This window comes from Mus musculus, chromosome 11, assembly GCF_000001635.26.
Source record: "Mus musculus strain C57BL/6J chromosome 11, GRCm38.p6 C57BL/6J".
NCBI classification, from domain to species: domain Eukaryota; kingdom Metazoa; phylum Chordata; class Mammalia; order Rodentia; family Muridae; genus Mus; species Mus musculus.
The window spans coordinates 67,076,551-67,104,242 of NC_000077.6; the positions used below are offsets into that span (position 1 = coordinate 67,076,551).

Below are 27,692 nucleotides of genomic sequence, written 5' to 3' on the forward strand. Positions count from 1 at the left end.
ATGAAGAAGAAGCTGGAGGCACCCATCTCTCCACCTGTGTATGCTTAATGTCAAAGACACAGCCACAGCCTCTGGCATTGTCCTGGGGGTGGGGGGTGGGGTCTGTCGACATCTGTTCCCTTGGTGATGCCTAGATGACCCATGTCTCTTTTGCCCACGCATGTCTTCACGGGATCTGAACAGAAGAGACTATGGAAGCTTGAGACAATGTGCCACTGGGCAAGAAACTCAGAGCCAGGAGATTATACTCTTCCAGGTGATGGGTGGACACTTCAGGACGAATGGTGCTAGAAGGAAGAGGGACATTTCAGTCCAAACTAGAGCAAGAGGAGCAATGAGAAGATGTGACTTCACTGTGGCCTGATGTCTAGCTAACCACAGGCATCAGAGAGCCTCAGCGTGGCCTCTCTGCTATGAAATTGCCTAAATCTTGGAAGGGAATGTGTGAAGGCTGTATGACTCATTGCCCACAAAATGGTTTATGTTGGGGAAAGACTATCTTCCGATTCCACTCTGCCTTTTTGAAGAGTCCTCAATAGGAAAGAACATACAGAGGATGTTTAATAATGGTCCCTATGGCCGGGCGGTGGTGGTGCATGCCTTTAATCCCAGTACTTGGGAGGCAGAGGCAGGCAGATTTCTGAGTTCGAGGTCAGCCTGGTCTACAAAGTGAGTTCCAGGACAGCCAGGGATACACAGAGAAACCCTGTCTCGAAAAAAATAATGGTCCCTATGAAGACTTTGGTCCTGCTTTCTCCCTTCTTCCCTTACCAGTGTATGGGTAGGCTGTAAGAGGACAGTCCATATTCTCAAATGGGATGTATTGGCATGAAGTTCTCTATTAAATGAACAACCATGACCCCATACAACTCAGACCCTCACCACAAAGACTGGACCAGGAAAGAGAGGAATGGAAATGGACAAAAATGTCAACTGTACCTTAATTCTCTTGTTAAGGTTTAATTTTCCAGTCCTGATTTAGAAATGACAGCATCTGTTAGGCGATACCCATCCCCCCTTTCTCTTCAGGCCACTACCGTTCCCCTCGCCCCCTATCTAGGCTGGCAGCTGGCCTTTCCTAATTGGTAATATGTCTTGATAACCACAGGCCCCTAAGCAGCTGTCACTGTGAACATGGGCTGGTGGCATAGCTCCCTGTCATTTACTTGCTTGTTGGTCCTGCTAGTGCTTAAGAAAGGATTAAGTAAATAATTATAGTAATGAGACAGAAAGTAATGAGGGGAAGGAGAGAGATGGAGAAGGAGAAAAAAAAAACTATAATCCAACTGCACAAGTTTTACAGAGTTTGGCTCATAACCGTGAGGGGACTTCAACAAGTTCAATTCTACTTTATCTTCGATGAGCTTTCTAAGCAAATAGCACAACTGTGTGTCCCCTGTTCCCAAGTGGTAGTGGCTTCAGCTGATTTCAGGGTGGGATGGCCTGCAGGATGGAGCCAGGTAGGGGCTCCTAAAGCAAAGGAGATCCCATTGTGCTAGGTGGAGAAGCTACAGCCCTGAGTTCACAGAGCAAGGCATCTCAAATTCCCAGCTTTCTACAGTTGGAAAAAATGGTTTCGGACCCTGCTCATTTCTATATATACTTTTCCCTTGGCAACGGCGAAAAATACGTGTGGAGGGGGCCAGTTCTCAGCCTGTGGTGTCAGTCATTCTCTTTCCAAATATAGAGGAAGAATGAGCCCAGGGGGTTAGTGGTGGCCTATAAAAGCCCAGGGGGCAGCTCTCCTCTATGCTTCTCTCTGTCACAGTCAGAGGTAAGTCTTACACTTTCCTAGTATCTCTGTGGCATTTACTGCTTCTAGACCTGATTCGGCCACTGCCCTGGACTGTGGCCCTCCCTGGCTTTGTTATAGCAGGCAAGCCTCTTTTCTCTTCTCAAGGCGTTCTCAAGGAATACAGTAGAGTGAGATGCGAGACCCAAGAGCCCAGCATCCCACTGCCTCTAGCAGATCATCGAAGCTGGGGTCCTGCCCACCCTTTCTTTTCTCTGCTTGGGAAGGATCCTGTTGGACAGGCATGGGCCTGTCCACCATGGCTCCATGTTCTCCTGTTGCCTCTCTGATCCACAGAATGAACAGGGGACTCTGTGTTTCCTACCTGGACGCTATACCTGCTGGGTGTTTAGTGGCCTCAAGACTACATGTTTGCTTAACAGGTTTAAATTAGCCAATCTCAGCATCGTCTCCATTTTCAGATAACCAGGAGGCCTGTCCCCACCCGCTAACAGAAGCTTTTATTGGCAGGGACTCAGTCCATTTAGAATCCCTGCCCTGTTCACAATGAAGGATCTTGCAGTCTGAAGAAATTGTCAGAGTGGGCTGGAGGAGCCAACCTGCCAGGCAGTTGGTAGTTATGCCTAGCTGTAGACTATGATCTGTCTGCAGTCCTAGGGCTTGCCTCAGAGCTAAGGATCTTTCTGACTGTCTAGTCCTTTGTGTGTCTTAGTTGAGCCTCACCAAGGTCTGGTTCGTCACAGAAGCAGACATCACGGTGGCCACTAAACTCTGTGTGCATGCTCTTGCAGGTCCCATACGTCCACAACTGCTGCTGCTCTCTGCTGTCCTGCAGGTGTGACTCAGGTGAGCATTGGGGCCACATCCCAGAGCTTCAGGAAGTCTTCAGGTAAACCCAGATCACCCATTGCCCCCTCATGCCTGTGCCCCCGAGGAGTTACAGAGCTTAACGGAGAAGTGCAGGCTTCATCCTCAGGGGTGCGGCTAGAGGTTCCCATCTATTCTCTATGGTGGTTTGTTGTTCCTTTGTTTTTTGAGACAGGATCTCACTGTGTAGCCCCAGATGGCATTGAACTCTCTAGGTAGACCAGGCTGGCTTCAGACTCACAGAGATCCACCTGTCGCAGCCTCCGAAGTTCTGGGACTAAAGGCATAGACCACCATGCCTGGCCTTCAGTCTATTCTTAGCATGGGAGGCAGAAACCATGTCGATTCAAAACAGTTCAAAGCTGTCTCTGCCATTTTCTGCTTAGTATTCTCTCTTTAAGGAATTCTTTTACCTTTTTTTTTTCATGGAATGCCTTTACTTCTTTTTTTTTTTTCATGGTATTTAATTTTGAATGTTCTGTTTGCTCTACCCGTGCTTCTCAGAAAAGGAAGACATAGTGTCAAAAGTGGCATTTCAAAGGCCCCTTCACCAGGCTGAAAGAATGGAGATGCTTGGAGTAAATAGATTCTGTCTAAGCCCGTGGCATTCATTAGCAACTCAACAAATATGAGCGGATTATATTCCCAGTGCTGAACCCTTGTGTGAAGCGCCACTGGGCATGGAGCAGGCCAGACCTCCTTGACCCCGTCTGAGAGGCTTCCATTCATTGCAGGGTGGCAGGTTGATACTAGGATGGGCAGGAGGCTGCCAGCTGCCAGCCCAGGGAGCAGCTGGGCTGACCCGTGGTTTGTTTTGCAGCCGACACCATGAGTAGCGACACCGAGATGGAAGTGTTTGGCATAGCTGCACCTTTCCTCCGCAAGTCGGAAAAGGAGAGGATCGAAGCTCAGAACCAGCCCTTTGATGCCAAAACCTACTGCTTTGTGGTTGACTCAAAGGAAGAATATGTCAAGGGGAAAATTAAGAGTAGCCAGGATGGGAAAGTCACTGTGGAGACAGAAGACAGCAGGGTAAGGCACTTGCTCTTTCTCTTTCTCAGCACTGACCCAAGCTCCTCACTCACAGGGCTTTGCATAAGCATATACCCCTCCTCCACTCATTTCAGGAGCCAGAGCCTGGGTCTGGAATTCAGCATCTGAAACAATGCAGGCATCCCAGACGCTAGGAGAAAGCAAAATGCCCTAGCCTCTGTCGAAGGATGAGAGATGGGCCCCCTAGTGGCTGGCTAAAGCATTTAATTTTGGGTGTCTTTTATCACTGTATTGTTCTGGGCCAGAGAACCAGCCTCACTGTCTCAAGGGTTGGGTGCTTTTAGAACGCCCACCCTTTGTAGGTTTGCCTAACTCTGTCAGTGGTCATCTAAGCAAGGAAGAAAGGGTGATGTATAAGGGATCCTAAAAGGCAACAAGGTCAAAGAACCAGGCTCTCTGTATCTGGCGTGGGATGGGCAACTTAGTTCGCTATCTTCTGTGGGAGGAAGGGACGAATTTGGGGTTTTAGAAAATCCCAAATCTGGAAATGTTACAAGGAAGAAAACAAAAGACCTGTGGGTATGGCTCAGTGATAGAACACTGGGCTGGCATATGCAAAGTCCTGCATTCAATCACCACATTCAACCACCACGTGTGTAAGGGTGTGTGTGATGGAGGCAGAAGAAGAGACAGGAGCAGAAAAAACGCAAGAGACAAAATGGCGTCATTCGGTGGGACAGGGAGAAAATGGGCAGCGCCCACATGGAAGCTCTCAGAAGGAAGGCGTCTCCTCATATCTCAGATTAAAATCTGAGAATGGGCTTCCAGAGCAGGACAGAAGACAGGAGTTAGACTCATCGTAGGATTTTCACGGGCTCTAGGGAGAACATGCCTGAGAAGCGGCAAGAGAGCCCACGGCCCAAGTGGGTTAAGGGAGGGAAGAAGATAGCTCCGTGGCCCACAGTGCTCAGGACCGGCTATTTCCAGAGTCACTCCTAAAGAGAAAGGAGGGCAGGGGCTGACAGCCCCACCTGCAGGGCCTCAGGCTCTCCACAGAGGACAGACCCAGGTGGAAGTCTTCCTCTCAAAACAGAGCTCCAGGGACACTGCAAAAGGGAAGGATGGGCCAGTGGCTTTTCCCCCAAAGCAGGGAAGGTGGTAAAGGAAGTAGGATGGGGCGTGAATCTCAGCGCTGGACAGCTGCTTCTACATAGAGGGGTGTGGTTCTCTGGGCTGGACGTCTGCTTTGCATAGACGGGGGCGTGGCTCTCAGGGCTGAATGGCTGCTTTACCTAGACGGGGGCGTGGCTCTCAGGGCTAGATGGGGGGGGGGGGCTTTACAGAGACGGGGGCGTGGTTCTCAGGGCTGGACAGCTGCTTCTATAGGGCAGTGAAGTTAGCAGGCTCTGTGGGCACTAGCCCAGGGCTACAGTGCCTCTCTCATTCTCTGTTGTTTCCGGTCAGCCCTGCTGCAGACTTGCTCTTTTCTCTGAGCAGGTAGGAGAGCTACAGGGACAACCAACGCTATAGCCAAACACCTTCCTTTGCTCCAATTCTGTGTCACAGCACCCCACCCCCACCCCCGCCCCAGTTAGTCCTCAGAAATCTTCCTTCATCACATTGGTCACCATCCCACAACCCCAGACCCAAGAGAAAGACAGAGAGACAGAGAGAGAGGGACAGAGAGACAGAGAGACATAATGAGAGACAGAAAGACACACACAGAGTGACAGAGAGACACAAAGAGAGACAGAGAGACAGAATCAATAGTCCTGAGTAGATTTCATTCACCAATAGAAATCGCTTCTTTATGAGTTATTAAAAGAAGTCTGGGATAATTGTAAAGACAACACACACACATATATTACATATATAATAGATGTATATATGTATATACATGTATGTATGTATGTATGTATTTTTTCTCTCCCATAGACCTATGTGAGAGCAGACCACTCACTTTCCCACTGCCACCTGCCATCATAACCTGACTTTCCCTCACTGTCACCAGGCATTTCCTCTGCTCATCTGGACTGCAGTCTCTCCTAGGGTGCCAGACACCCTCAGCAGTCCGATGGCTGGGGAACATTAGATAAGCCCCAGGCTCTTCCCTTTCAGACCCTGGTGGTTAAGCCAGAGGACGTGTATGCCATGAACCCACCCAAGTTTGACAAGATTGAGGACATGGCCATGCTGACCCACCTGAACGAGCCCGCTGTGCTGTACAACCTCAAGGACCGATACACGTCCTGGATGATCTACGTGAGTGGCTACTACCCAACAGGCTATGCTGGGACATCAGCTGGGGGGCAGAGGAGTGGGGGAGGGTGTCTTCAAAGATTCCTGTTATCTGGCTGAAAGAGAGGAGGTGAAGTAGAGAAGTGAATGACCAGAAAAGCCAGAGATGAATGGGATGGGGAGGGGAGGGGCTGGAGGAAGGGAGGTAGAAAGGGGGGAAGTGGAGGAGGAGCTAAGGTTGGGAGGAGGAGCCCCAAAGAGTAAGAAAGCTGAGCATGGTATTAGTTGTGGGAGGACTGGTTGCTTCCTTCCTTGAATTTCAGTTACTTCATTCATCAATAGAAATCATGATTTCTTTATGAGTAATCAAAAGAAGCCTGGGATATTAGTAAAGGCAACACACACACATATCATATCATATATATATATTATTTTTTCCCCTCCCATAGACCTATTCAGGCCTCTTCTGTGTCACTGTCAACCCCTACAAATGGCTGCCAGTGTACAACCCCGAGGTGGTGGACGGCTACCGAGGCAAAAAACGCCAGGAGGCTCCGCCCCACATCTTCTCCATCTCCGACAACGCCTACCAGTTCATGCTGACTGGTGTGTTTTTGAGAAGGAAGTATGGGTGCAGAGAGTGGGCGCTAGACAGACTCCGGGGCACGCTGGTGTGAGGCCCTTAGAGAAGGAGGGGCAAGACGGAAATGAGGCTTACATTTAGCACACATATGGGTTAGGCCATAGGAGAGCGTATTCTTATGGATCAGAAGCAAAGACTGACCATCTCGGAGGTCAGAGGATGAGAAGAGGCCTCATTTTTCAGCAAGGGCTTGGCTTCTCTGAGTCTCGTTCTCAGGAAACCCCCATCTATGACTAAGCAGACAAACAAACATGTAAATAAATCAAGGGAGAAGGAGCTAAAACCCCAGTTTGCATGGCAGGTAGGAAACTCTTTGGGCACAGCCATCAGCTCTGCTTTCTTCCCCTCTCACAGATCGTGAGAACCAGTCTATCCTGATCACGTGAGTATCTCTGCCTAGAGAGACTTCTCAGCTGGGGCCGTGGATGTATCCCTCGGCTCTGATCGTTAGACAGTGCTTAGAGTAAATCCCCTGGTGAAAAGACAGGTTGGGGGTGGGTTTAAAAAAAAAAAAAAGCCTCAGAGAACTACTAGTATCCATGCTTGTATTAACTAAGACTGCAGCCCAGGTCCTCTACCCCTCTGTGTGATGGCTCATATTCCCTTGATGTGTGTGCCAGATGTGTTGAAGACCACTGGATGACATCTTAAGGTGCTGGCTTATGAACAGGGCTAATTTCTCTGTCTTTCCATCCTTCTAAATAGCGGAGAATCCGGGGCCGGGAAGACGGTGAACACCAAGCGGGTCATCCAGTACTTTGCAACAATTGCAGCCACTGGGGACCTTGCCAAGAAGAAGGACTCCAAAATGAAGGTGGGGACGGGAGCAAGGAAAGAGCGTGGGCTAGGGTGGGAGAGCGTGAAGGATAGCGTGGGGTTGACCGTGGGTCGATTGGTCGTTGAGTCGTCAAGTCACCGGAGCATCCAGGAATCGAGGCAGGCAGGAAAAGCAGAGCCAGTGACGATTCTTTAGATGAGGATTACGTGGCTTACAAACGCATTTCCCCTACCTCCTGGATTTCTTGCTTAGGGGACGCTGGAGGATCAAATTATCAGCGCTAACCCCCTGCTGGAGGCCTTTGGGAACGCCAAGACCGTGAGGAACGACAACTCGTCTCGCTTTGTGAGTCTGCCCTGATAGGCTCTTCTTTTCAGCCTGCGGGACAGTCCTAGTGCCGGGGCTTGGGGAACTTAGCGCCCGGTGGGAAGAGACAGCGAAAAAAGCAAACGCACAGGCCACGTGAATGTGAGGCTCAAAACCCCAAGGCTGTAACTGAGAAATTGGGGACCAGGTCCCCAACAGATAGGGCTGGCCGGTAAGGGCTTTCTTTCTGGGGGGTTGGGTACGGGAGCCAAAGCTGCAGGGTAAGGAAGGGTTGAGGGGAAGAGCGCTCCCCAGGGTTGGACGCTGTGTGGAGCACTCCTGCAGAGGTTCCATGTGGCAGGTGGGGAGGCAGAAGATGGAGAAGAGACTCTTCACTAACAAGCACATTAACCCTGAGGAAGACTTTGGGTTTTGTCTTAAGCACAGTAGGAAGGATTCTGTAATCAGGGAAATGACACCGTTTAGCACTCGGGTTATTTCATTAATGAGATCTGGGAAGTCCAGGAAGAGGGAGACACACCAAATGGAAGAAGAAGGGACAGGAGGGAAGACTACTGAGGGAAGGGCTTCTAGGGGCAGTGCTCAGGAATCCAGAGGAAGTTCCCCAGTCATGGAAGGATCCGGTCTCCTTCTCCCTCTATGCAGGGCAAGTTCATCCGCATCCATTTTGGCACCACTGGGAAGCTGGCTTCTGCAGATATTGAAACTTGTAAGTATGCCCACTGGGATAGGTGGAGCCTCTGAGCCTTGGGGAGCATTGTGAACCCTGACGGACCCTGTGCTTCTGTTCCAGATCTGCTGGAAAAGTCCAGAGTCACCTTCCAGCTGAAGGCTGAGAGAAGCTACCACATCTTCTACCAGATTCTCTCCAACAAGAAACCTGAGCTGATTGGTGAGCTGTTAGGGATAGAGTTGGTGTGGAGGGGATAAAGTCACCCTTTGGGCAGACCCAGGAGAGTTAGTTGTACCTGTAGGTGACTCTGCAGCCAATGCAGATTTATATCAGCCATGGGATATGGCTCTTTTGGGCAACAACTGTATCGACTTTTAAAATTATGTAGTATTTTTGTGACTGTGTATGGAGTTGCATGTGTTGTCTGCACACACACACACATATGTGCATGCCGAGGCCTGAGAATGACACGGGGTGTCTTTTCTCTCAACCTTGTGCATTAAGGCAAGGGCTCTCACCAAGCCTGGAGCTACTGTAGTTTGCCAGAATGTTGGTAGGACCCATGTCTCTGCTAGGGATTACAAGCAGAGCCCCACATCCACCTGACTTTCATATGAGTTTTGGGGATTCGAACTTCAGTCCTTATGCTTCCATGGCAAGCACTTTACCTGAGCCATCTCCCCAGGTTCACTGTACCAATTTGAAAAATCTGATCAGATGCGCTGTAATGGGGCAAAATCATTGGTTCCATGGCAGTCTTTGAGTAGTTAAGCGCTTGATGGTCCTTGAGCGCCCCCTTGTGTTTCAACATAGGAACCAATGTCAGCTTATGGAAAGCCAGTGCAAGCTGATAGCCGACCCAGGCTCTATATTTTTTCAGCTGATAGAGGCCCGTGTGCTCACTACCTTCCTTCCTTTCTGTCTATCCGAGCTTAGCCTTCTGAGCTCCATCCTGCAAACAGGCTGCTGGTTTCCAGCCAACTTTAGGAAAGCTATCCCAAACAGCCTACACTTTCCCCAGCAAGGGCTCCTATCCTGGCACACAGCAGTCATTCAGTTTTTCTTATTCACTGTCCCCAACATACACTGGCATTCAACATTCATTTGCAAAGCAAAACCACAAATTTTTTTCCCCCTAGGATTCTCAACTCGCATAGCATAGGAGACTGCAGTTTCCCTTAGCCCAGTAGTTCTCAACCTTGGTAATGCTGGGACCCTTTAATACGGTTCCTCATGTTGGGGTGACCCCAACCATAAAATTGTTTTTGTTACTACTTCATAACTATAATTTTGCTACACTTAAGAAAAATATCTGTGTTTTCCATGGTCTTAGGTGATCCTTATGTGAAAGTCATTTAACCCCGAAAGGGGTCACGGCCCACAGGTTGAGAACCACTGCTCTAGAGAGCTCTACTTCTGCATTTAATTTGGACCCCTGTGGTTGAAGTCCCAGGCCAGGGCTCGGGAGCACAATTCCACCTGGTGGAGTTTTCATTCCACGTGTGTGAATTCCTCATTTCAGAGCTGCTGCTGATTACGACCAACCCTTATGACTACCCGTTCATCAGCCAGGGCGAAATCCTGGTGGCCAGCATCGACGATGCGGAGGAGCTGTTAGCTACGGATGTAAGAAGGACCACAGGAGGGCGGGAGAGCCTCCACAGAGGGAGGGCCACGGGCAGACAAGCTGTTCTTTCCATTGCAGAGTGCCATCGACATCCTGGGCTTCACCCCGGAGGAGAAATCTGGACTTTATAAACTGACAGGGGCTGTGATGCATTATGGGAACATGAAGTTCAAGCAGAAGCAGCGGGAGGAGCAGGCCGAGCCAGATGGCACTGAAGGTACAGTGTCACCACAGCAGGCTACAGAGTGGGAGCAGGGAGGCCACTCCCCTGGGGCCATCCAGAGCCTCTTTTGAAAATGATTAATCTGAGAGGTGGATGAACCTTTTCTGGGCCTGCAATGAATATAAGGAACAATCACAATCTAGTTAAAAACACTTATTAGGTGTGTGTGTGTGTGTGTGTGTGTGTGTGTGTGTGTGTGTGTGTGTGTAAGGATTCTATACCTCATGTGTTGAAGTCAGAGTACAGCTTTCAAGAGTCAGTTCTCTCCTTCTACAATACAAGTCCCTGGGATCAAACTCCGTTGTCAGGTGTGGTGCCCCACGCCTCTACCCGCTGAGCCATCTCTCTGCTCCCTCCACCCTTTTGCTGAAGTTCTAGAGAGGTCTTACTCCAGATGCAATGTGAAATGGCCAGGGCTTTCTGGAGCCCAATTCTGCTGCTCCATGAAGTCTGCCACAGACACTCTCTGGATGGTGTAGTGTCACAGGCTCCCCAGAGACATTTAAGGGACAAGGAATATGAAAATAGCTTTCCTCCTGCCTCGCTGAACGTGATCTTTCCTTTCTGACCAGTGGCTGACAAAACAGCCTACTTGATGGGCCTGAATTCCTCAGACCTCCTCAAGGCCTTGTGCTTTCCCAGAGTGAAAGTCGGGAATGAATACGTTACAAAAGGGCAGACTGTGGACCAGGTAAGGACTGCCTCAAGTGCAGGAGGGGCGGAGGAGCCTGATGGCCGCTGCCCTCTTACGAGCTTGCTGGCCTCTCCTCCGACAGGTTCACCATGCTGTGAACGCTCTCTCCAAGTCCGTGTACGAGAAGCTGTTCTTGTGGATGGTCACTCGTATTAACCAGCAGCTGGATACAAAGCTACCAAGACAGCACTTCATTGGCGTTTTGGACATTGCGGGTTTTGAAATTTTTGAGGTATGTATATTTATGTTTTCTTATATCTTCATATGGGAGTTTTCATAACTCCCAAAAGAGGACACCAGGATGGTTTTCTTGTAGGAAGGATAGAGTGAGTTGGATAGGAGAGAGATAGCCTATCAGGACAGTTTGTGTTATTTTAAGACAGTTGTAGAGGACAGGGAGATGGTTAATTCAGTAAACTGCCTACCTTGAAAGTAGGGTGAACTCAGTATGACATCTAGAATACTCACATTAGAAAACAAAACAGCTGGGCATGGCGATGTGTCCTCAGAAGTGGAGATGCAGAGACAATCAGATCCTTGGGGCTTATTGGCCAGTCAGCCTACCCTACCCAGAAATTTCCGGGCCAAGAGAGCCTGTCCAAAATCAAAAAAGAGATGGGTTGTATATGGGAAATGACACCCAAAGTTGTCATCTGACCTATGCAGGTATACACACACACACACACACACACACACACACACACACACACACACACAGAGTTGTGCACATGTGAATATGCACATACATGCCGATACACACAGGGCTGTAGACTTCCTTCAAGTGGACTTTCAAAAGGTACCACCAAATAGGTAAAATTAAGAAAAATCGAATAGAGGGCCAGAGAAGTAGATTCTGTCAATCATGTACTGGTTGATATAATGATATAATTATCTGACTGGTTCTGAGTTAGGCGCAAGTGTGTATTCAGTGTTTGCCAGGTGGGGAGATGGGAAGCTCATAGTTTAGTTGAGAAGAAACAGAAGCCTGTCGGGCATGCAGAAGCATAAACACAAAATAAGTGCACAAGAGGGGCCTAGGGGTGGGAGAACCATGCAGGCGGAAGACTCATGATTGCCTCTGAAAACTTAGCAGAGCAGGTGGGACCCGACCCATGAGGAGGAACGCTGATGGTGTTTCCATTTTGAAAGAGGTCTAAGTTTTTGACATGAACGTTATGTTTTTGGCATCAGTATAACAGCCTGGAGCAGCTGTGCATCAACTTCACCAACGAGAAACTGCAACAGTTTTTCAACCACCACATGTTCGTGCTGGAACAGGAGGAATACAAGAAGGAGGGCATCGAGTGGACCTTCATCGACTTCGGGATGGACCTGGCAGCCTGCATCGAGCTCATCGAGAAGGTATCCACCCCGCTCCGTCTGTCTGTGGCCCCTTCCCATGGACTTCCCACTCTTATTTACTCAGCTGCTTTGCCTTGCCTTCAATCCAGCCGATGGGCATCTTCTCCATCCTGGAAGAGGAGTGCATGTTCCCCAAGGCGACAGACACCTCCTTCAAGAACAAGCTGTATGACCAGCACCTGGGAAAGTCCAACAACTTCCAGAAACCTAAGGTGGTCAAAGGCAAGGCTGAAGCCCACTTCTCCCTGGTGCACTATGCGGGCACCGTGGACTACAGTGTCTCAGGCTGGCTGGAGAAGAACAAGGACCCCCTGAATGAGACCGTGGTGGGACTGTACCAGAAGTCCTCCAACAGACTCCTGGCACATCTCTATGCCACCTTCGCTACAACAGATGGTAACTAACGGATTTCAGACGCAGGGGCTTTGCCTTCACATAATCTCCCTTTCCCACAGCATGCAAAAGTCTCGATACATCCACTCACAGTGCCCGGGCTCCTTTGTGTTTTGCAGCGGACGGTGGGAAGAAGAAAGTCGCTAAGAAGAAAGGCTCTTCCTTCCAAACCGTCTCTGCACTGTTCAGGGTAGGACACATTTAAGTTAATCTATTATCAGTTCACCCAAGTCACAGCAAAATGAGCAATGTCGAGATCCTAGGCTTGCTTTATTCAAGGGTTAGTCACGCGGCCTGATGGCTCTCTCTGCATGAGATCAATTGACAGTCTGACAATATACAGATGAGGTTTAACAAATGTGGGGCCAGGGTTTGTTCCATTGCGTACTATAACTAGCAGGTCTGGCTGGCTGGGGGCAATGAGCTCTCAGTTCCAATCATCTAGTTGCCTTCAGTATGCCTGCAGTAGCACCCAGGCCCCTGACAGGGACAGACACATTTTCTATGTTAATTTTGGAAACGATTTTGTAGTTGGTGGCCATCTTGCAACCTGGGAGAAAGATGACTGAGGCAGGTCACATTTCCCTGTGCTGGGGACCAAAACTCAGACCTCAGTTTTTTTTTCTTTTTTCATTAATCCATATATAATGAGATTTCTCAAGTATGGAACCCAAATCTAAACACAAAATTCATCTGTGTTTCATATATGCCTTGTACAGGAAGGATGTAGATAATTTCACATGCTATTTGAAGCATATTGCTGTCTTGCCTACATAAGGTGGGATGTTCTATTTGTGTATCATGTTGGTACTCAAAAACAATTTCAGATCTATAGAAGAAAGATTTTAGATTTTAGAGCATTTTAGATTTTCAAGACGGGGATGTCCAAATTATGCAAGTTGTCTGCATCTCTGGGTTTGGGACTATTCAAGGATAGAATTAATTTTACAACTCTTAAGTTGAAGCCATATAGTTTAGTTTTCACCACCATGCATGTATTTGTCTCTGTGGAAGTTTACAGTAGGCTGCCAAAAGAAATGTTTTTTTTTTTTTCTCTTTCCTTTTAGGAAAACTTGAACAAGCTGATGTCCAATTTAAGAACCACACACCCACACTTTGTACGCTGTATAATACCCAACGAAACCAAGACCCCAGGTGAGGCATCTGCCAGCCCTCAAGGTGCTGCTCAGTCTTAAGGGCTTCTGGGTGAAGCTCAGGGGTCTTGCCTGTGTTCTTAGGGGCCATGGAACACAGCCTTGTCCTGCACCAGCTCAGGTGTAACGGGGTGCTGGAAGGCATCCGGATCTGCAGGAAGGGCTTCCCCAACAGGATCCTGTATGGAGACTTTAAACAGAGGTACATCGTCAAAAGGCAGTTTTTCCTTTGACATGGATAAGGGCTGGGGTGTGAGTGGAGAAATGTCACATGGAAAGACCCATTTCAAAAGAGCAGTTGTGGTTGGCCTTTCATGTGAAATAACCTACGGTTTGGTCAAGATTCAGGTTCTTGTGTCACCTACATTTCTTTGGAACTTGTCTGATATATAATGGGGGGGGGGGCGCGGGAAGAAAGCTCTGGCACACCAGTCCTATGGCCTAGAGCCTGACCATTTCTGTGTCCACAATGGCAGATACCGAGTGCTGAACGCCAGTGCCATCCCAGAAGGCCAGTTCATTGACAGCAAGAAAGCTTGCGAGAAACTCTTGGCTTCCATTGACATCGACCACACACAGTACAAATTTGGACACACCAAGGTAATGCATCAGTTCTGTCTCATGCTGTTGGCCTTTGCATCCTCTTAACACAATGAGCTGGGCGGCTCATTCTCCTTATCCATCCTTCTGAAGGTGTTCTTTAAGGCTGGCTTGCTAGGAACCCTGGAAGAGATGCGGGATGAGCGTTTGGCCAAACTGATCACTCGGACACAAGCCGTGTGCAGAGGGTTTCTCATGCGTGTGGAATTCCAGAAGATGATGCAGAGGAGGTTGAGTGGGGACTTGGTTTAAGCATGAGCTCTTTGGGAGAAGGTGGAAGGGTAGGAGAGAATCCCTAATAGGAATGAGCAATGCTTCATTTGTTTGTTCATTTGTTGAGACAGGGTTTCTCTGTGTAGCCCTATGCTGTCCTAGAACTCACTCTGTAGACCAAGTTGGCCTCGAACTCAGAAATCTGCCTGTCTCTGCCTCCTGAGCACTACTAGGATTAAAGGCATGCACCAGGCTGCTTTTTAAAAAAAATTAGTTCCTATCTATCTATCTATCTATCTATCTATCTATCTATCTATCTATCTATCTATCTATCTATCTATCTAATCTAGCTACTAGCTACCTATCTATTAATCTCATCTATCTATCTATTAATCTTATCTATCTATTAATCTTATCTATCTATCTACTAATATCATCTAGCTATTTATTAGTCTTATCTATCTACCTATTAACCTTATCTATCTACCTACTAATCTTATCTATCTACCTATTAATCTTATTTATCTACCTATCTATTAATCTTTCCTATATATCAATCTTATCTATCTATCTATCTATCTATCTATCTATCTATCTATCTATCTATCTATCTATCTATCTATCTATGCTTTGTGTTTCTGTCTGTGAGTACATATGCCAAGGCTCACTTGTAACGGTCAGAGGACAACTTGCAGGAGTCAGTTCTTGCCTCCACTAGGTGGGGCCTAGGAATCAAACTCAGGCTGTCAGGCATGAGCCTGACATCCCTGCTGAGCCATCTTGTTTGTTTGCAGGGAGTCCATCTTCTGCATCCAGTACAACATCCGTGCCTTCATGAACGTCAAGCACTGGCCCTGGATGAAACTCTTCTTCAAGATCAAGCCCCTGCTGAAGAGCGCGGAGACTGAGAAGGAGATGGCCACCATGAAGGAGGAGTTCCAGAAAACCAAGGATGAGCTGGCTAAGTCGGAGGCAAAGAGGAAGGAGCTAGAGGAGAAGCTCGTCACTTTGGTACAGGAGAAGAATGACCTGCAACTTCAAGTACAGGCTGTATGTCTTTAGGAATCTTGCTTTTTCAGATCCTAGATATGATTACGATGTTAGCAAATCTGGATTAACTGAGGGTGGGGCATGGGTGGGTGTTGGGTTTTTCTTGGAGTGCTTCATGGAGGATTTCACAAAGAAAGATGGCAGTATCTCAAACCTTCGCTCCTTAAAGGGACTTGTGATTTCTTTTTAAAGGAGAGTGAAAATTTGTTGGATGCTGAGGAACGATGCGACCAGCTGATCAAAGCCAAGTTCCAGCTGGAAGCCAAAATCAAAGAGGTGACAGAGAGAGCCGAGGACGAGGAGGAGATCAACGCGGAGCTCACGGCCAAGAAGAGGAAGCTGGAGGACGAGTGCTCGGAGCTGAAGAAGGACATCGATGACCTTGAGCTGACACTGGCCAAGGTTGAGAAGGAGAAGCACGCCACAGAGAACAAGGTACTCGCTCTTCTTGCAATTTCCAGCTCCATGTACTCAGTGCTAACCAAGCTCCTCCTCCTCCTCTTCTTCTTCCTCTTCTTCTTCCTTCTTCCTCTTCCTCCTCTTCTTTCCTCTTCTTCTTCTTCTTCTTCTTCTTCTTCTTCTTCTTCTTCTTCTTCTTCTCCTTCTTCTTCTTCTTCTTCTTCTTCTTCTTCTTCTTCTCCTTCTTCTTCTTCCTCCTCCTCCTCCTCCTTCTTTCTTCTTTTTCTTCTCCTTCTTCTTCTTCTTCTTCCTCCTCCTCCTTCTTTCTTCTTCTTCTTCTTCTTCTTCTTCTTCTTCTTCCTCCTCCTCCTTCCTCCTCCTCCTCCTTCTTCTTTTTCTTCCTCCTCCTTCCTCCTCCTCCTTCTTTCTTCTTCTTCTTCTTCTTCTTCTTCTTCTTCTTCTTCTTCTTCTTCTTCTTCTTCTTCTTCTTCTTCCTCCTCCTCCTCCTCCTCCTCCTCCTCCTCCCCCTCCCTCCTCCTCCTCCTCCTCCTCCTCCTCCTCCTCCTCCTCCTTATTCTTCCCGCTGCGGCTTCTTTTAGGTCAAAAACCTTACCGAAGAACTGGCAGGCCTGGATGAAACTATTGCAAAGCTAACACGGGAGAAGAAGGCCCTCCAAGAGGCCCACCAGCAGACCCTGGACGACCTCCAGGCTGAAGAAGACAAGGTCAATTCTCTGAGCAAGCTCAAGAGCAAGCTGGAGCAGCAAGTGGATGATGTGAGCACTGGGCATCAGTCTCAGGAGTCTTAAGGCTTCAGGGCGGAAGAACCCTGGGCAGGGGCGGGGCTGGGGTTATCCAATCAGAAATCATTTAATCCTAAAGCGGAAATGATGCCTCTTGCAGCTGGAGAGCTCCCTCGAACAAGAAAAGAAGCTGCGTGTGGACCTAGAAAGGAACAAAAGGAAGCTGGAGGGAGACCTGAAGCTTGCCCAAGAGTCCATATTAGATCTGGAGAACGACAAGCAACAGCTAGACGAGAGGCTCAAGAAGTACGTCCCCCCAAACACAGCTTCCATTTTGTGGGCGGCTGGGGATCCCATCTTCACGCGTTCTCTGTGTCCTGCCACAGGAAGGACTTTGAATATAGTCAGCTGCAAAGCAAAGTGGAAGATGAGCAGACCTTGAGCCTCCAGCTTCAGAAGAAAATCAAGGAGCTACAGGTAGGAGGAGGTGGTCAGCTCTCGCTTGCCCGCGTGGCTCACTCAGAAACCTGAGCGGTGTCTGCTGAAGTCAGAGTAGGTAGGGTAGGACTGTGTGGCTGCCTCATGGGACCTCACTCTGTCAGGCTGACTTTGCAGTGGTGATGGTAATGACCGTGTCCCCCAAACTTGCAACAGAATGCATGGAGGTGGATGGAGAAATTTCCAGGGTAGCTAGTGACCATAATGGTGCAGGAAAAGATTCATTTGGAAGAAAATTAGTAGCATTTATGTTTCTCTGGGGGAACATCCATGAGCAGATTCATCTGGTGGGAACATAACCTCTTCTCCATCATCATCGTCGTCGTCATCACCTAATATTGTATATTAATAAGTTTCCATGTGCTAGTTCATCACGTGTTTATAGTGCTCCTCCACCCAGCCCCTTCTTAGCTACGTTCCCCACCTTCCTCGCCTCTACCAATCACCATTTCATATTCAGATTGACTTAAACAAATTCTTCACATGAAAAACACGCACCACTTGTTTTTCCAGTGTCTGGCGCCCTCCGTTTTGCTGCAAATGGCATGACTTCATTCTTTTTATAGCTGAGTCATATGCTACCATTTAAGTAAAAGATGTCTTCTTCATGCATTCGTGGATCGATGACACCTATTCAGATGCCATGTTAGCTATTGTGACCCTGAGAGTCTCTTGGGCATCCCCGCTCTCTTTAGGCTCGCATCGAGGAGCTGGAGGAAGAGATAGAGGCAGAGAGGGCCACCCGGGCCAAGACAGAGAAGCAGCGCAGCGACTATGCACGCGAGCTGGAGGAGCTGAGTGAGCGGCTGGAGGAGGCGGGCGGTGTCACCTCCACCCAGATCGAACTGAACAAGAAGCGTGAGGCTGAGTTCTTGAAGCTGCGCAGGGACCTGGAGGAGGCCACCCTGCAGCACGAGGCCACGGTGGCCACGCTGCGGAAGAAGCACGCGGACAGCGCGGCCGAGCTGGCGGAGCAGATCGACAACCTGCAGCGGGTGAAGCAGAAGCTGGAGAAGGAGAAGAGCGAGTTCAAGCTGGAGATTGACGACCTCTCCAGCAGCGTAGAGAGCGTGTCCAAATCCAAGGTGAGGGAGCGGCTAGGCAGATCCGGAGGGGCAGCTGCAGTGAGTCAACCTAAGGACACCTGCCGACCTCCCTCCTCTTTCCAACCCGCAGGCCAATCTGGAGAAGATCTGCCGAACTCTAGAGGATCAGTTAAGTGAGGCCAGGGGCAAGAATGAGGAGATGCAGAGGAGCCTAAGTGAGCTGACCACACAGAAGTCCCGGCTGCAGACAGAGGCGGGTGAGCCAAGCTTGGTTCAGTTCAATCTAGCCTGGATGCTATGTCCAGATGCCAAGCTGGAATGCCAGAAGGTTTTCCCTCCTAAGGGCAGCACCCTTTGCGGGGAGAGAATGTTTTGTTTTGTTTTGCTTTGCTTTGTTTTAAAGACAGGGCCCCACCTTACAACCCTGGTTGGCCTAGAACTCCTTGTGTAAAACAGGCTGGCCTGAAACTCCCTGTGTAGACCAGGATGGCCTGGAACTTAACAGAGATCTGCCTGCCTCTGCGTCCACAACACTGTTTTTAAAGGCCTGCATCACCCACAGCTGGTGAGGGAGGCTTTCTAACAACACACTTTCAGAAAGAAAGTAAATGGAAATAACACACAGACCAGGCTGCCCCAAACCGCCTGGAGGAGAACACTGAGTCTCCTCAGTGAAAACGGGAAGCCAGTGGAGGGTCAGGCTTCCATCTGACAGGACCTGGATGGGACCAGGAGGGGCCCAGCCTTTCTACTGCTTGCCTGCCTTCCCCCTCTGACTTCTGCACACACTCCAGCTGATCATATTCACCCAAGAGTCTAATTTCAAATTTCCAGAGAGGCCAAGTCCTAAGTGTTTTCCTTAATGACACAGCTGCAGTCAGCAGCCACTGGGGAGGAGCTTTGGGAGCAGAGAGGTACCCTGGTGATGTTCACACTCATAATGGTTCTCTCAGCTTTCACCGGCAGAGGTCACTCCTGGCTGCGTAGGGTTTACAGTAGTATTTTACTAGGCTGCTATTTGCTTTTCAGGGATACACCCCTACTCTCAAGAGGAGGGGGGTCTCTCACCTTTATTATTTGCAACCCCATTTGGCCCAATGTCTTACACTTGGTCAGCGAGTGAATGGATGAATGAACGAATGAACGAATGAATGAATGAATGAGCTATTTCCTTCCTGACACAGGTGAGCTGAGTCGTCAACTAGAAGAAAAGGAAAGCATTGTATCTCAGCTCTCCAGGAGCAAGCAGGCCTTTACCCAACAGATAGAGGAGCTCAAGAGGCAACTGGAGGAAGAGAACAAGGTACCCACTCTGAAGGAGGCTTTCTTCTTCTCGTTTTCAAATGGCATCTGCAAAATAGAATCAAGATTGGAAAAGAAGTGATGATTCAGCCAGTGCTGAGAGCAGGGCGCATCTGACTTGTGTGCTGTACACACTCCTAATCCACTGGGGTGTCTTTTCATTTTTTTCTTAAGGCCAAGAACGCGCTGGCCCACGCCCTGCAGTCCTCCCGCCATGACTGTGACCTGCTGCGGGAACAGTACGAGGAGGAGCAGGAAGGCAAAGCCGAGCTGCAGAGGGCACTGTCCAAGGCCAACAGCGAGGTGGCCCAGTGGAGGACCAAGTATGAAACGGATGCCATCCAGCGCACGGAGGAGCTGGAGGAGGCCAAGTATGTGTCTCTAATTAGAACGCTTAAGGGATCTCATAGCTTAGCACACTGGCTCTAGAGTGACTCAGGGATGAATCTAAAGAGTGAATTTGATTTGTTTCTCAAGATTTCCCCATCAAGGAGTCTTTAAATGTAACACTGGCTGAAATGTAAAATGTAACCGAACGAATTCAGTTCATTCAGACACCAGCTTTGATCCTGGTTAGACCGGAGAAAGGCCATTGATCACAGACTCTGAGCAGATGGGGGCATTCTCTTAAGGTTTACGAGCAGAGGTGTGTGAGCCACGCGGTTGGTATCTCCAGCTTGGTGAGCAGTGATGCTCGTGGAGAAGATTGAAACTTAATGACATCAGCTTTCTTCTCGTTTTCTTGAAGAAAAAAGCTTGCGCAGCGCCTTCAGGATTCGGAGGAGCAGGTAGAGGCTGTAAATGCCAAATGTGCTTCCTTGGAAAAGACCAAGCAGAGGCTGCAAGGGGAGGTGGAGGACCTGATGGTGGATGTGGAAAGAGCCAACTCCCTGGCTGCCGCTCTGGACAAGAAGCAGAGGAACTTTGACAAGGTGCAGGGACGCTCCGTGCTGGCTGAGCTCCGTGGCGTGGGCACGTTGTGGGGGCTGGAGGAGGAAGGAGAGGCTCCCTGCTCTGCCCTTCTTTAGCATGGAGGCCTTAAAAAAATTCCCCGAACTTCACTAGCAATTTGTTTCTCCATTGTGACATGGACTGAGAATGGGATGGGACAGAAGTCCCTTGAGAGGATTGTTGTAGCAATGAGACAGTTTCCACCAGGACACGATCTTTTCCATCGCTCATACTTGTGCCTTTATGTGGCTGAAGCTCCATCTTAGGTCCCTCCCTGTGACACACAGGCATGGTTTGAACCAGTGCTTTAATGAAATCCTTCCCTTCAGGGCTATTTTTTTTTTTTTTTTTTGGTATTAGGAAAAGAGTGATCGTGTCTCGCTAATTCCTTCTTTAAGAATTCATTTGTGGGGCTGGCGAGATGGCTCAGCGGGTAAGAGCACTGACTGCTCTTCCAAAGGTCCTGAGTTCAAATCCCAGCATCCACATGGTGGCTCACAACCATTCATAATGAGATCTGATGCCCTCTTCTGGTGTGTCTGAAGACAGCGACAGTGTACTTACATATGATAAATAAATAAATTTTTTAAAAAAGGAATTCATTTGTCTTCTGGATATGGCAGCAGTTACTGATTGATTATCTAGAATAAGCTAATGGAATAACATCTTTGCTTATTCAGTGATCTAGACCAGGCAATGGTAGAGAACCCTAACTCTGAGAGTAGCCACTTCAGGGGTGACATTCTGTTAGATGCTTGGCAGAGAGTTCACTGACAGAACCTCTCCACGATGCTGCTGCAGGTGCTAGCTGAGTGGAAGACGAAGTGTGAGGAGAGCCAAGCCGAGCTGGAGGCAGCTCTCAAGGAATCCCGGTCCTTGAGCACTGAGCTCTTCAAACTGAAGAATGCCTATGAAGAAGCCTTGGATCAACTTGAAACCGTGAAACGGGAGAATAAGAACTTAGAACGTAAGCCTTTCCGAACTGTCCGAGGTTGTGGGAAACCCTTCTTGTCACCCATCGTGGCCAGAGTGTGTGAGGGTGGATGAGACTCTGTTATTCAAGCTCCTCTACATGGGTCTGCTGATGCACCAATAGAAACTGTTCACTGTTGACAAGTTGGTTTTTCTTAAAGATCTATCTATCTATCTATCTATCTATCTATCTATCTATCTATCTATCTAATTTATATGGGTACGTTCTCTTCAGACACACCAGAAGAGGGCATGAGATCCCATTGCAGATGGTTGTGAGCCACCATGTGGTTGCTGGGAATTGAACTCAGGACCTCTGGAAGAGCAGTCAGTGCTTTTAACCGCTGAGCTATCTCTCCAACCCAGCAAGTTGTTGTTTTGAGTCTCTATACTATGTCTTAGCTCTGAGAAGCAGAGGTCTTTAGAGTTACAGAGAGCTAACGACAGGCATCTAGTGGGCGCTTCACATTCCCAGGAGCCTGTGCAGAGGCAGGCGTTCAGATGCAATGCGAGCTCATTTCATTGCAGAAGAGATAGCAGATCTCACTGAACAGATTGCCGAGAACGGTAAAAGCATCCATGAGCTAGAGAAATCCAGAAAACAGATGGAGCTGGAGAAGGCTGACATCCAGATGGCGCTGGAGGAAGCAGAGGTGAGGATGGGTTGGGAGGCAGCAGCCAGAACAGGGGCAACAGCGTGGTACCCGAGACGTTCACACTTTATGCTTCTGGAATCATGAACCCAGTGCTCGCTCCTTCCCTATGACTGTGTGCCTGAGTAAGATAATGCCTGTGAGTTGTCTTAAGTTGGAGAAAATCATTATGTTACAATAGGTTTACGGCTGAAAATTTGCAAACCCTTAGCTGAAGTTAGAATAGCTGTAAGGTGCTTCTTGCTCTTAAGTAACTGGAAGATTGTAAATACTTTTGGTTTTTGCACAATCATAAATGATTAACCATAAAATCTTTCACTTCTGCACTAAAGGTAAGTTAGTTTACTTAAAGGTAGTTTTGACTATTATGGAATTTGACTTAGGAATCTCTCCTCAGAGTTCTGCTGACCCAAGGTTGTGTGGTCTGCTCTAGAGCAGCGCAGGACCTGTTCTTTCTTTGCTTTGTCTTTTAAAGGCAGCTCTTGAGCACGAAGAAGCCAAGATTCTCCGGATCCAGCTTGAACTGACCCAGGTGAAATCAGAGATTGATAGGAAGATTGCAGAGAAGGATGAAGAGATCGAGCAGCTGAAGAGGAACTACCAGAGGACAGTGGAGACCATGCAAGGCGCCCTGGACGCTGAGGTGCGCAGCAGGAATGAGGCCATCCGCCTGAAGAAGAAGATGGAGGGCGACCTCAATGAGATCGAGATCCAGCTGAGCCACGCCAACCGCCAGGCCGCAGAGACCATCAAGCACCTCCGGAGCGTCCAGGGACAGCTGAAGGTGGAGGGAGCGTCCTGGGGTGGGGGGACTTTGCCAGTGTCCAGATATGAAAAGACTAGGCCAAGTTTGTGGTCCTTGGCTCTCCTCTTCACACGCTCTTGGCTTCTGTCTAGGACACCCAGCTGCACCTGGATGACGCTCTCCGGGGCCAGGAGGACCTGAAGGAGCAGCTGGCCATCGTGGAACGCAGAGCCAACCTCCTGCAGGCTGAGGTGGAGGAGCTGCGGGCCACGCTGGAGCAGACGGAGAGGGCCCGGAAGCTGGCAGAGCAGGAGCTGTTGGATTCGAATGAGAGGGTCCAGCTGCTGCACACCCAGGTGAGGGCAGGAGGATTGGGGTGTGAGGGTCCACCCCAGACGCACTGTATGACACTCCCTCCTCCTCCCCAGAACACAAGCCTCATCCACACCAAGAAGAAGTTGGAGACTGACCTCACGCAGCTCCAGAGTGAGGTGGAGGATGCCTGCAGGGACGCAAGGAATGCAGAGGAGAAGGCCAAAAAGGCCATCACTGACGTGAGGCTCCTGCTTCCTCCCCACTGTGGCCGCTGATACTGTGTCTCGTTAAAGCCCTCCTTGCCTTTAACCCCACATATGACCGGTAGAAGTCTACCCTCTCAGGACACACATGGTGTCCATGCTGACCCCAGACCATTCCCATCTCCGTTCAAACTCGCCTGTGCCCTCTTGTACTGTTAAAAGCCGCAGGTGGGGGAAAGGCAGGAAAGAGGTCTACTTTTTTTTAATCTGCCCCTGGAGAGGTGTTTCTTTCATTTGCATCTGGAAATGAGACCCTCCGAGGGTGCTATCCTGTCACATGGCTCCTTTCCTCTCTAACTTTCCTGGGTCTCCTCCAGGCTTTCTGATTCTGTCGCTATAATGGCGCCACCTACTGCCTTCTATGGGAATATCACCCCAGTGCTATTTTACTTTCCTTTAGGCGTTACTTCTTGAGTCCCTCCCTGATGGGATTCTACCATCTCAGGTTGATCTCCTCCAAGCCTTAGGCGCTTTTGAAACTGTGTGTTGGTGATGATTACAAAACAAAAACCAAACCAAACAAAGCAAAACCTGGGTTTTGGATAGGTCCAGAGGAAACCAGTTTCAGGATATTGCTTCTCATTCAAGTCCGTGTAGAGTTTATTTTATAAAAATGTATATCTCAGATGTAGCTTTTGCCCTCTTTCAACGTGACACATTCATGACCTCACCCACTGTCCTTTCTGTAAAGCATTTCCTCTGCCCACCGTGGAATGCCGGCTTCCACCGCTGCAAGATCTTTGAAGCCTTGCCCACACGCTTTGCCTTTCAGGCCGCCATGATGGCGGAGGAGCTGAAGAAGGAGCAGGACACCAGCGCCCACCTGGAGAGGATGAAGAAGAACCTGGAGCAGACGGTGAAGGACCTGCAGCACCGTCTGGATGAGGCTGAGCAGCTGGCGCTGAAGGGCGGCAAGAAGCAGATTCAGAAACTGGAGACACGGGTACCTGATGGGCGGGGGTCGGGAGGTGGGGACCTCTGCTTGGCCAAGCCCAGCTTCCCAGCCCCTCGGCTCCCAATCAGGGCTCAGCGCTAGAATAACATCTGCAAACATCTCTCCAGATCAGAGAGCTGGAGTTTGAGCTGGAAGGGGAGCAGAAGAGGAACACAGAGTCTGTGAAGGGCCTGAGGAAGTATGAGCGGCGTGTTAAGGAGCTCACATATCAGGTAGGTGGAAAGATCACCTCTCCGAGGTACAAATACCACTCAAAGCTTGGAATGGGACAGAACATGTGTGCACCCCCAGACTGGCTAGGCCCTATTACAGCACCCCCCCCCCCTTCTTTAACGACATCCCTATGTTCATTTGCAGAGTGAGGAGGACAGGAAGAATGTGTTGAGATTGCAGGATCTGGTGGATAAACTCCAAGTGAAAGTCAAGTCCTACAAGAGGCAGGCTGAGGAGGCTGTAAGTCAGATGCATGCATGGCCTCGCCCATTTCCCACGGGGAGATCCAGGAGGGAATCCTGCAGATTCCACCCGCTGGACTCTTTATCTTTAGGATGAACAAGCCAATGCTCATCTCACCAAGTTCAGGAAAGCCCAGCATGAGCTAGAGGAGGCCGAGGAACGGGCTGATATCGCAGAATCGCAAGTCAATAAACTGCGGGCAAAGACCCGTGACTTCACCTCTAGCCGGGTAAGCTGACCTGGGAATGCCCAAAGAGATACAGACCCTTCAGAGCTGGAAGTTGCTGTAGGGGATCCTCTATTTCCCAGTCAGAGATTCTCAGGCTCAGAGAAAACGTTCTTTACAGTCATCTACCTGGGTGGAGCTTCACTAGAAATACATTTATAATGGGGGGGGGGGTGGACGGGGGGGGGGGAGCGCTGTCTTTTCTGCGCCCTCTGCTGGTATGAGAGAAGCTGTTCCGGAGCACCCTCTAGAGGTGGCTGAAGGTGTCTGCAATTACTGTACCCACAGGCCCATTGTGGCTCCTAGAGGGGACTCGCTCTCTTTGAGGACCAGTTTCTCAGGCATCCTCTCAAAGGACCCCCAAATTCCTTGCATCCCATTGAAATATACAGACAACTCCTTGATGCGTACGGGGAGAGGGGTCCAGGAAGTGTCTCTGCTGCCTGACTTGACTGAGAGCATCCACATTCTCTCTAGATGGTGGTCCATGAAAGCGAGGAGTGAGCAAGACCTCCTGGTGCAGGGCAGAAGATATGCAGAATGTATATTTTCGTGGCTCCTGACAATTCTACTTAATTTCCACGTATCACTTTTCCACATGCAATAAAGTTTGCCTTGTTTCAAGTTGGTTTGTTTTGTCTTGTGCCTTCCTCATTCCCAAAAGGGGAATTTATTCCCCTTTTGGCGATTTTTATGTTGAATGCTGAAATATTAGTAAGCGGATGTCTTCGTAGATTTAAATCGTTGTGTATGTGGTGTGTGTGTGTGTGTGTGTGTGTGTGTGTGTGTGTGCACACGCACCTGTGTGCTTGCTTGCACGGGGGAGGGGGCTAAGCATTGCTTCAGTGGGGTGGGGAGGGAGAGTCTATGAAAGTCATCTATTAATATCATATAAGAGAGACACAAAGATTGGGTTCAGGAACACCTTGTTTCAAACTGGGGAGGATTTCTCTCCGCACATTTTACTGGGGAAATGATGTATCTCAAAGCTGGTAAATAATGCTAGGCTCCATACAAGAGGTGAGTGAATGCCACGGTGTCTGGTCCTGCTGAGAGCTCAGAGGCCTGTGGTAGAGTTCTTGCCTCAGATACACAGGGCTCAGGGTTCAACTCTCAGCACTGCAAACAAACAAACAAACAAACAAACAAACAAACAAACAAGGCATTTTAAAAAGTAAGGAAAGAAAAAGAATCCATTCTGCCCCCCCACCCCCCGCTAAGTCTTGCTATCTTGGGTGCAATCCACCTTATTCCAGAGCCAAATAAACAGACCCCTCACTCATCGCCAAGCGGAAGAGGACAAATGTGGAGAAAGGCAGGATAGCCACCATGTGAACTAGCCAGCAGGACAGAATCCTCTATCCAAGGTCAACTCAACAGGTGGATTGCCATGGGCACACTCATCAGAGGAGGCTGCTGAGTCTCTTTCTTTACTGAGGTCTAGAAGATGTTGGATGACCCAGTTTGACCCAGGTGGGGAGTAAAGTCCAAGGGTCTTTTGACGGTGCTGGGAACCGAGTTGGCATATGTAGGGTTTGCGGCTATGGAAGGAAGGAGGGCGTTGTTCTGGTCAGGTTTGCCTTTTTTGGTGGTTCTGCAATCATCCTTTCTCTAAGAACATGTTGCTTTGATTTGCCGTCACTGCTTCATGGCAATGCCATAGCTGTCAAGAGGTGTGAGAGGCGGCTGTTGCTAAGAGGAAATCATGGCACTGAGAAGAGGTTTGATCTACAGCCCAAGCTGAGGTGGGGCCGGAAGAGCAATGGTCACTCCCCTCTCAGAAGTCAGGAGGGCTGCTGCACACCGCCTTCTGTGGGAAGTGACAATGGAGAAGACAGAGCAAACCTCGTTCCCAGGGATTCTGGGTAGTGAGTGCAGAAGAAACGAGATCTGGGCTGTCACGGTTTTCACACAAAGTAGGAGCCCTTAATGAATTGCTATCAGAAGTAGGAAACAGGTTGCCAGGCATTCTCGGCCTCCTAGATAAGGGCGTGCGCACCTTTGCTTACATAGGAGTCCCCATCAACACCCTACACTGGGCCTGATCAGGCCTCCAGATGGGACTGCTCCCAAGTCAGCAACATAAGATGCAACCGATAAATCTATAGTATGAGGAGCTCGGCTGAACAAATAATAGAGTTTAAAAAATACATTGCATATAAAAATACAGACTAGTAAAAGGACTTATATATTGAGATTTAACAGGCTTTATAAGCCAGTTACACTGTATGGATTTAAAATTTAATGTTGTGCTCTATTTAAAAATGTGTGTGTGTGTGTGTGTGTGTGTACATGCTCAAAGCATGTATGTGGAGGTCAGAAGACAGCTTATGGGAGTCAGTTTTCTTCCACTATATTTGCCTTGGGGACTGAACTCCGGCCATCAAGCTTGGTAGCAAGCGCCTTCACCCATTGAGCCATCTGACTGATCCAAGGAGTTGTTAGGACTGGATTTATATGACAGTTTGTTAAAATATGGGACACAGCATTGAATAGTAACTATTCCCTTTCATCCTTAGGGAAGACTCTGACTCTGTGATTCTTTTTTGGAACCAGTTCTTATATTTTACAAGTCTAGGC

General features: G+C 48.9%; 1 protein-coding gene and 1 non-coding gene across 3 annotated transcripts; both read left to right on the top strand.

Moving 5' to 3' along the window:
• The first annotated feature begins 1,722 nt into the window (after nt 1-1,722).
• Nucleotides 1,723-25,741, top strand: Myh3 (myosin, heavy polypeptide 3, skeletal muscle, embryonic). 2 transcript variants are annotated; one of them, XM_006532412.1, is made up of 41 exons: nt 1,723-1,774; nt 2,545-2,599; nt 3,441-3,652; nt 5,732-5,875; nt 6,301-6,457; nt 6,849-6,876; nt 7,200-7,308; nt 7,525-7,617; nt 8,245-8,308; nt 8,393-8,491; nt 9,795-9,898; nt 9,978-10,116; nt 10,695-10,813; nt 10,899-11,048; nt 12,008-12,178; nt 12,268-12,574; nt 12,691-12,761; nt 13,639-13,726; nt 13,810-13,927; nt 14,202-14,325; nt 14,419-14,555; nt 15,333-15,588; nt 15,781-16,023; nt 16,587-16,763; nt 16,891-17,036; nt 17,117-17,207; nt 17,924-18,313; nt 18,405-18,531; nt 19,459-19,577; nt 19,751-19,947; nt 20,325-20,508; nt 21,329-21,494; nt 22,028-22,152; nt 22,628-22,936; nt 23,050-23,253; nt 23,326-23,451; nt 24,248-24,418; nt 24,538-24,642; nt 24,788-24,883; nt 24,978-25,115; nt 25,590-25,741. In XM_006532412.1, the coding sequence occupies exons 3-41, from the start codon at nt 3,449-3,451 to the stop codon at nt 25,614-25,616; spliced, it is 5,823 nt and encodes a 1,940-aa protein (XP_006532475.1). In that variant the 5' UTR covers nt 1,723-1,774; nt 2,545-2,599; nt 3,441-3,448; the 3' UTR covers nt 25,617-25,741. The 2 variants fall into 2 exon arrangements, with proteins under 2 accessions (XP_006532475.1, NP_001093105.1); NM_001099635.1 differs by having other exon boundaries at nt 1,750-1,774; nt 2,589-2,599.
• On the top strand, nt 23,254-23,325 carry Mir6923 (microRNA 6923). Its single transcript, NR_105888.1, has one exon. It is a non-coding gene; the product is annotated as a microRNA 6923 (primary transcript).
• Nucleotides 25,742-27,692: the final 1,951 nt, after the last annotated feature.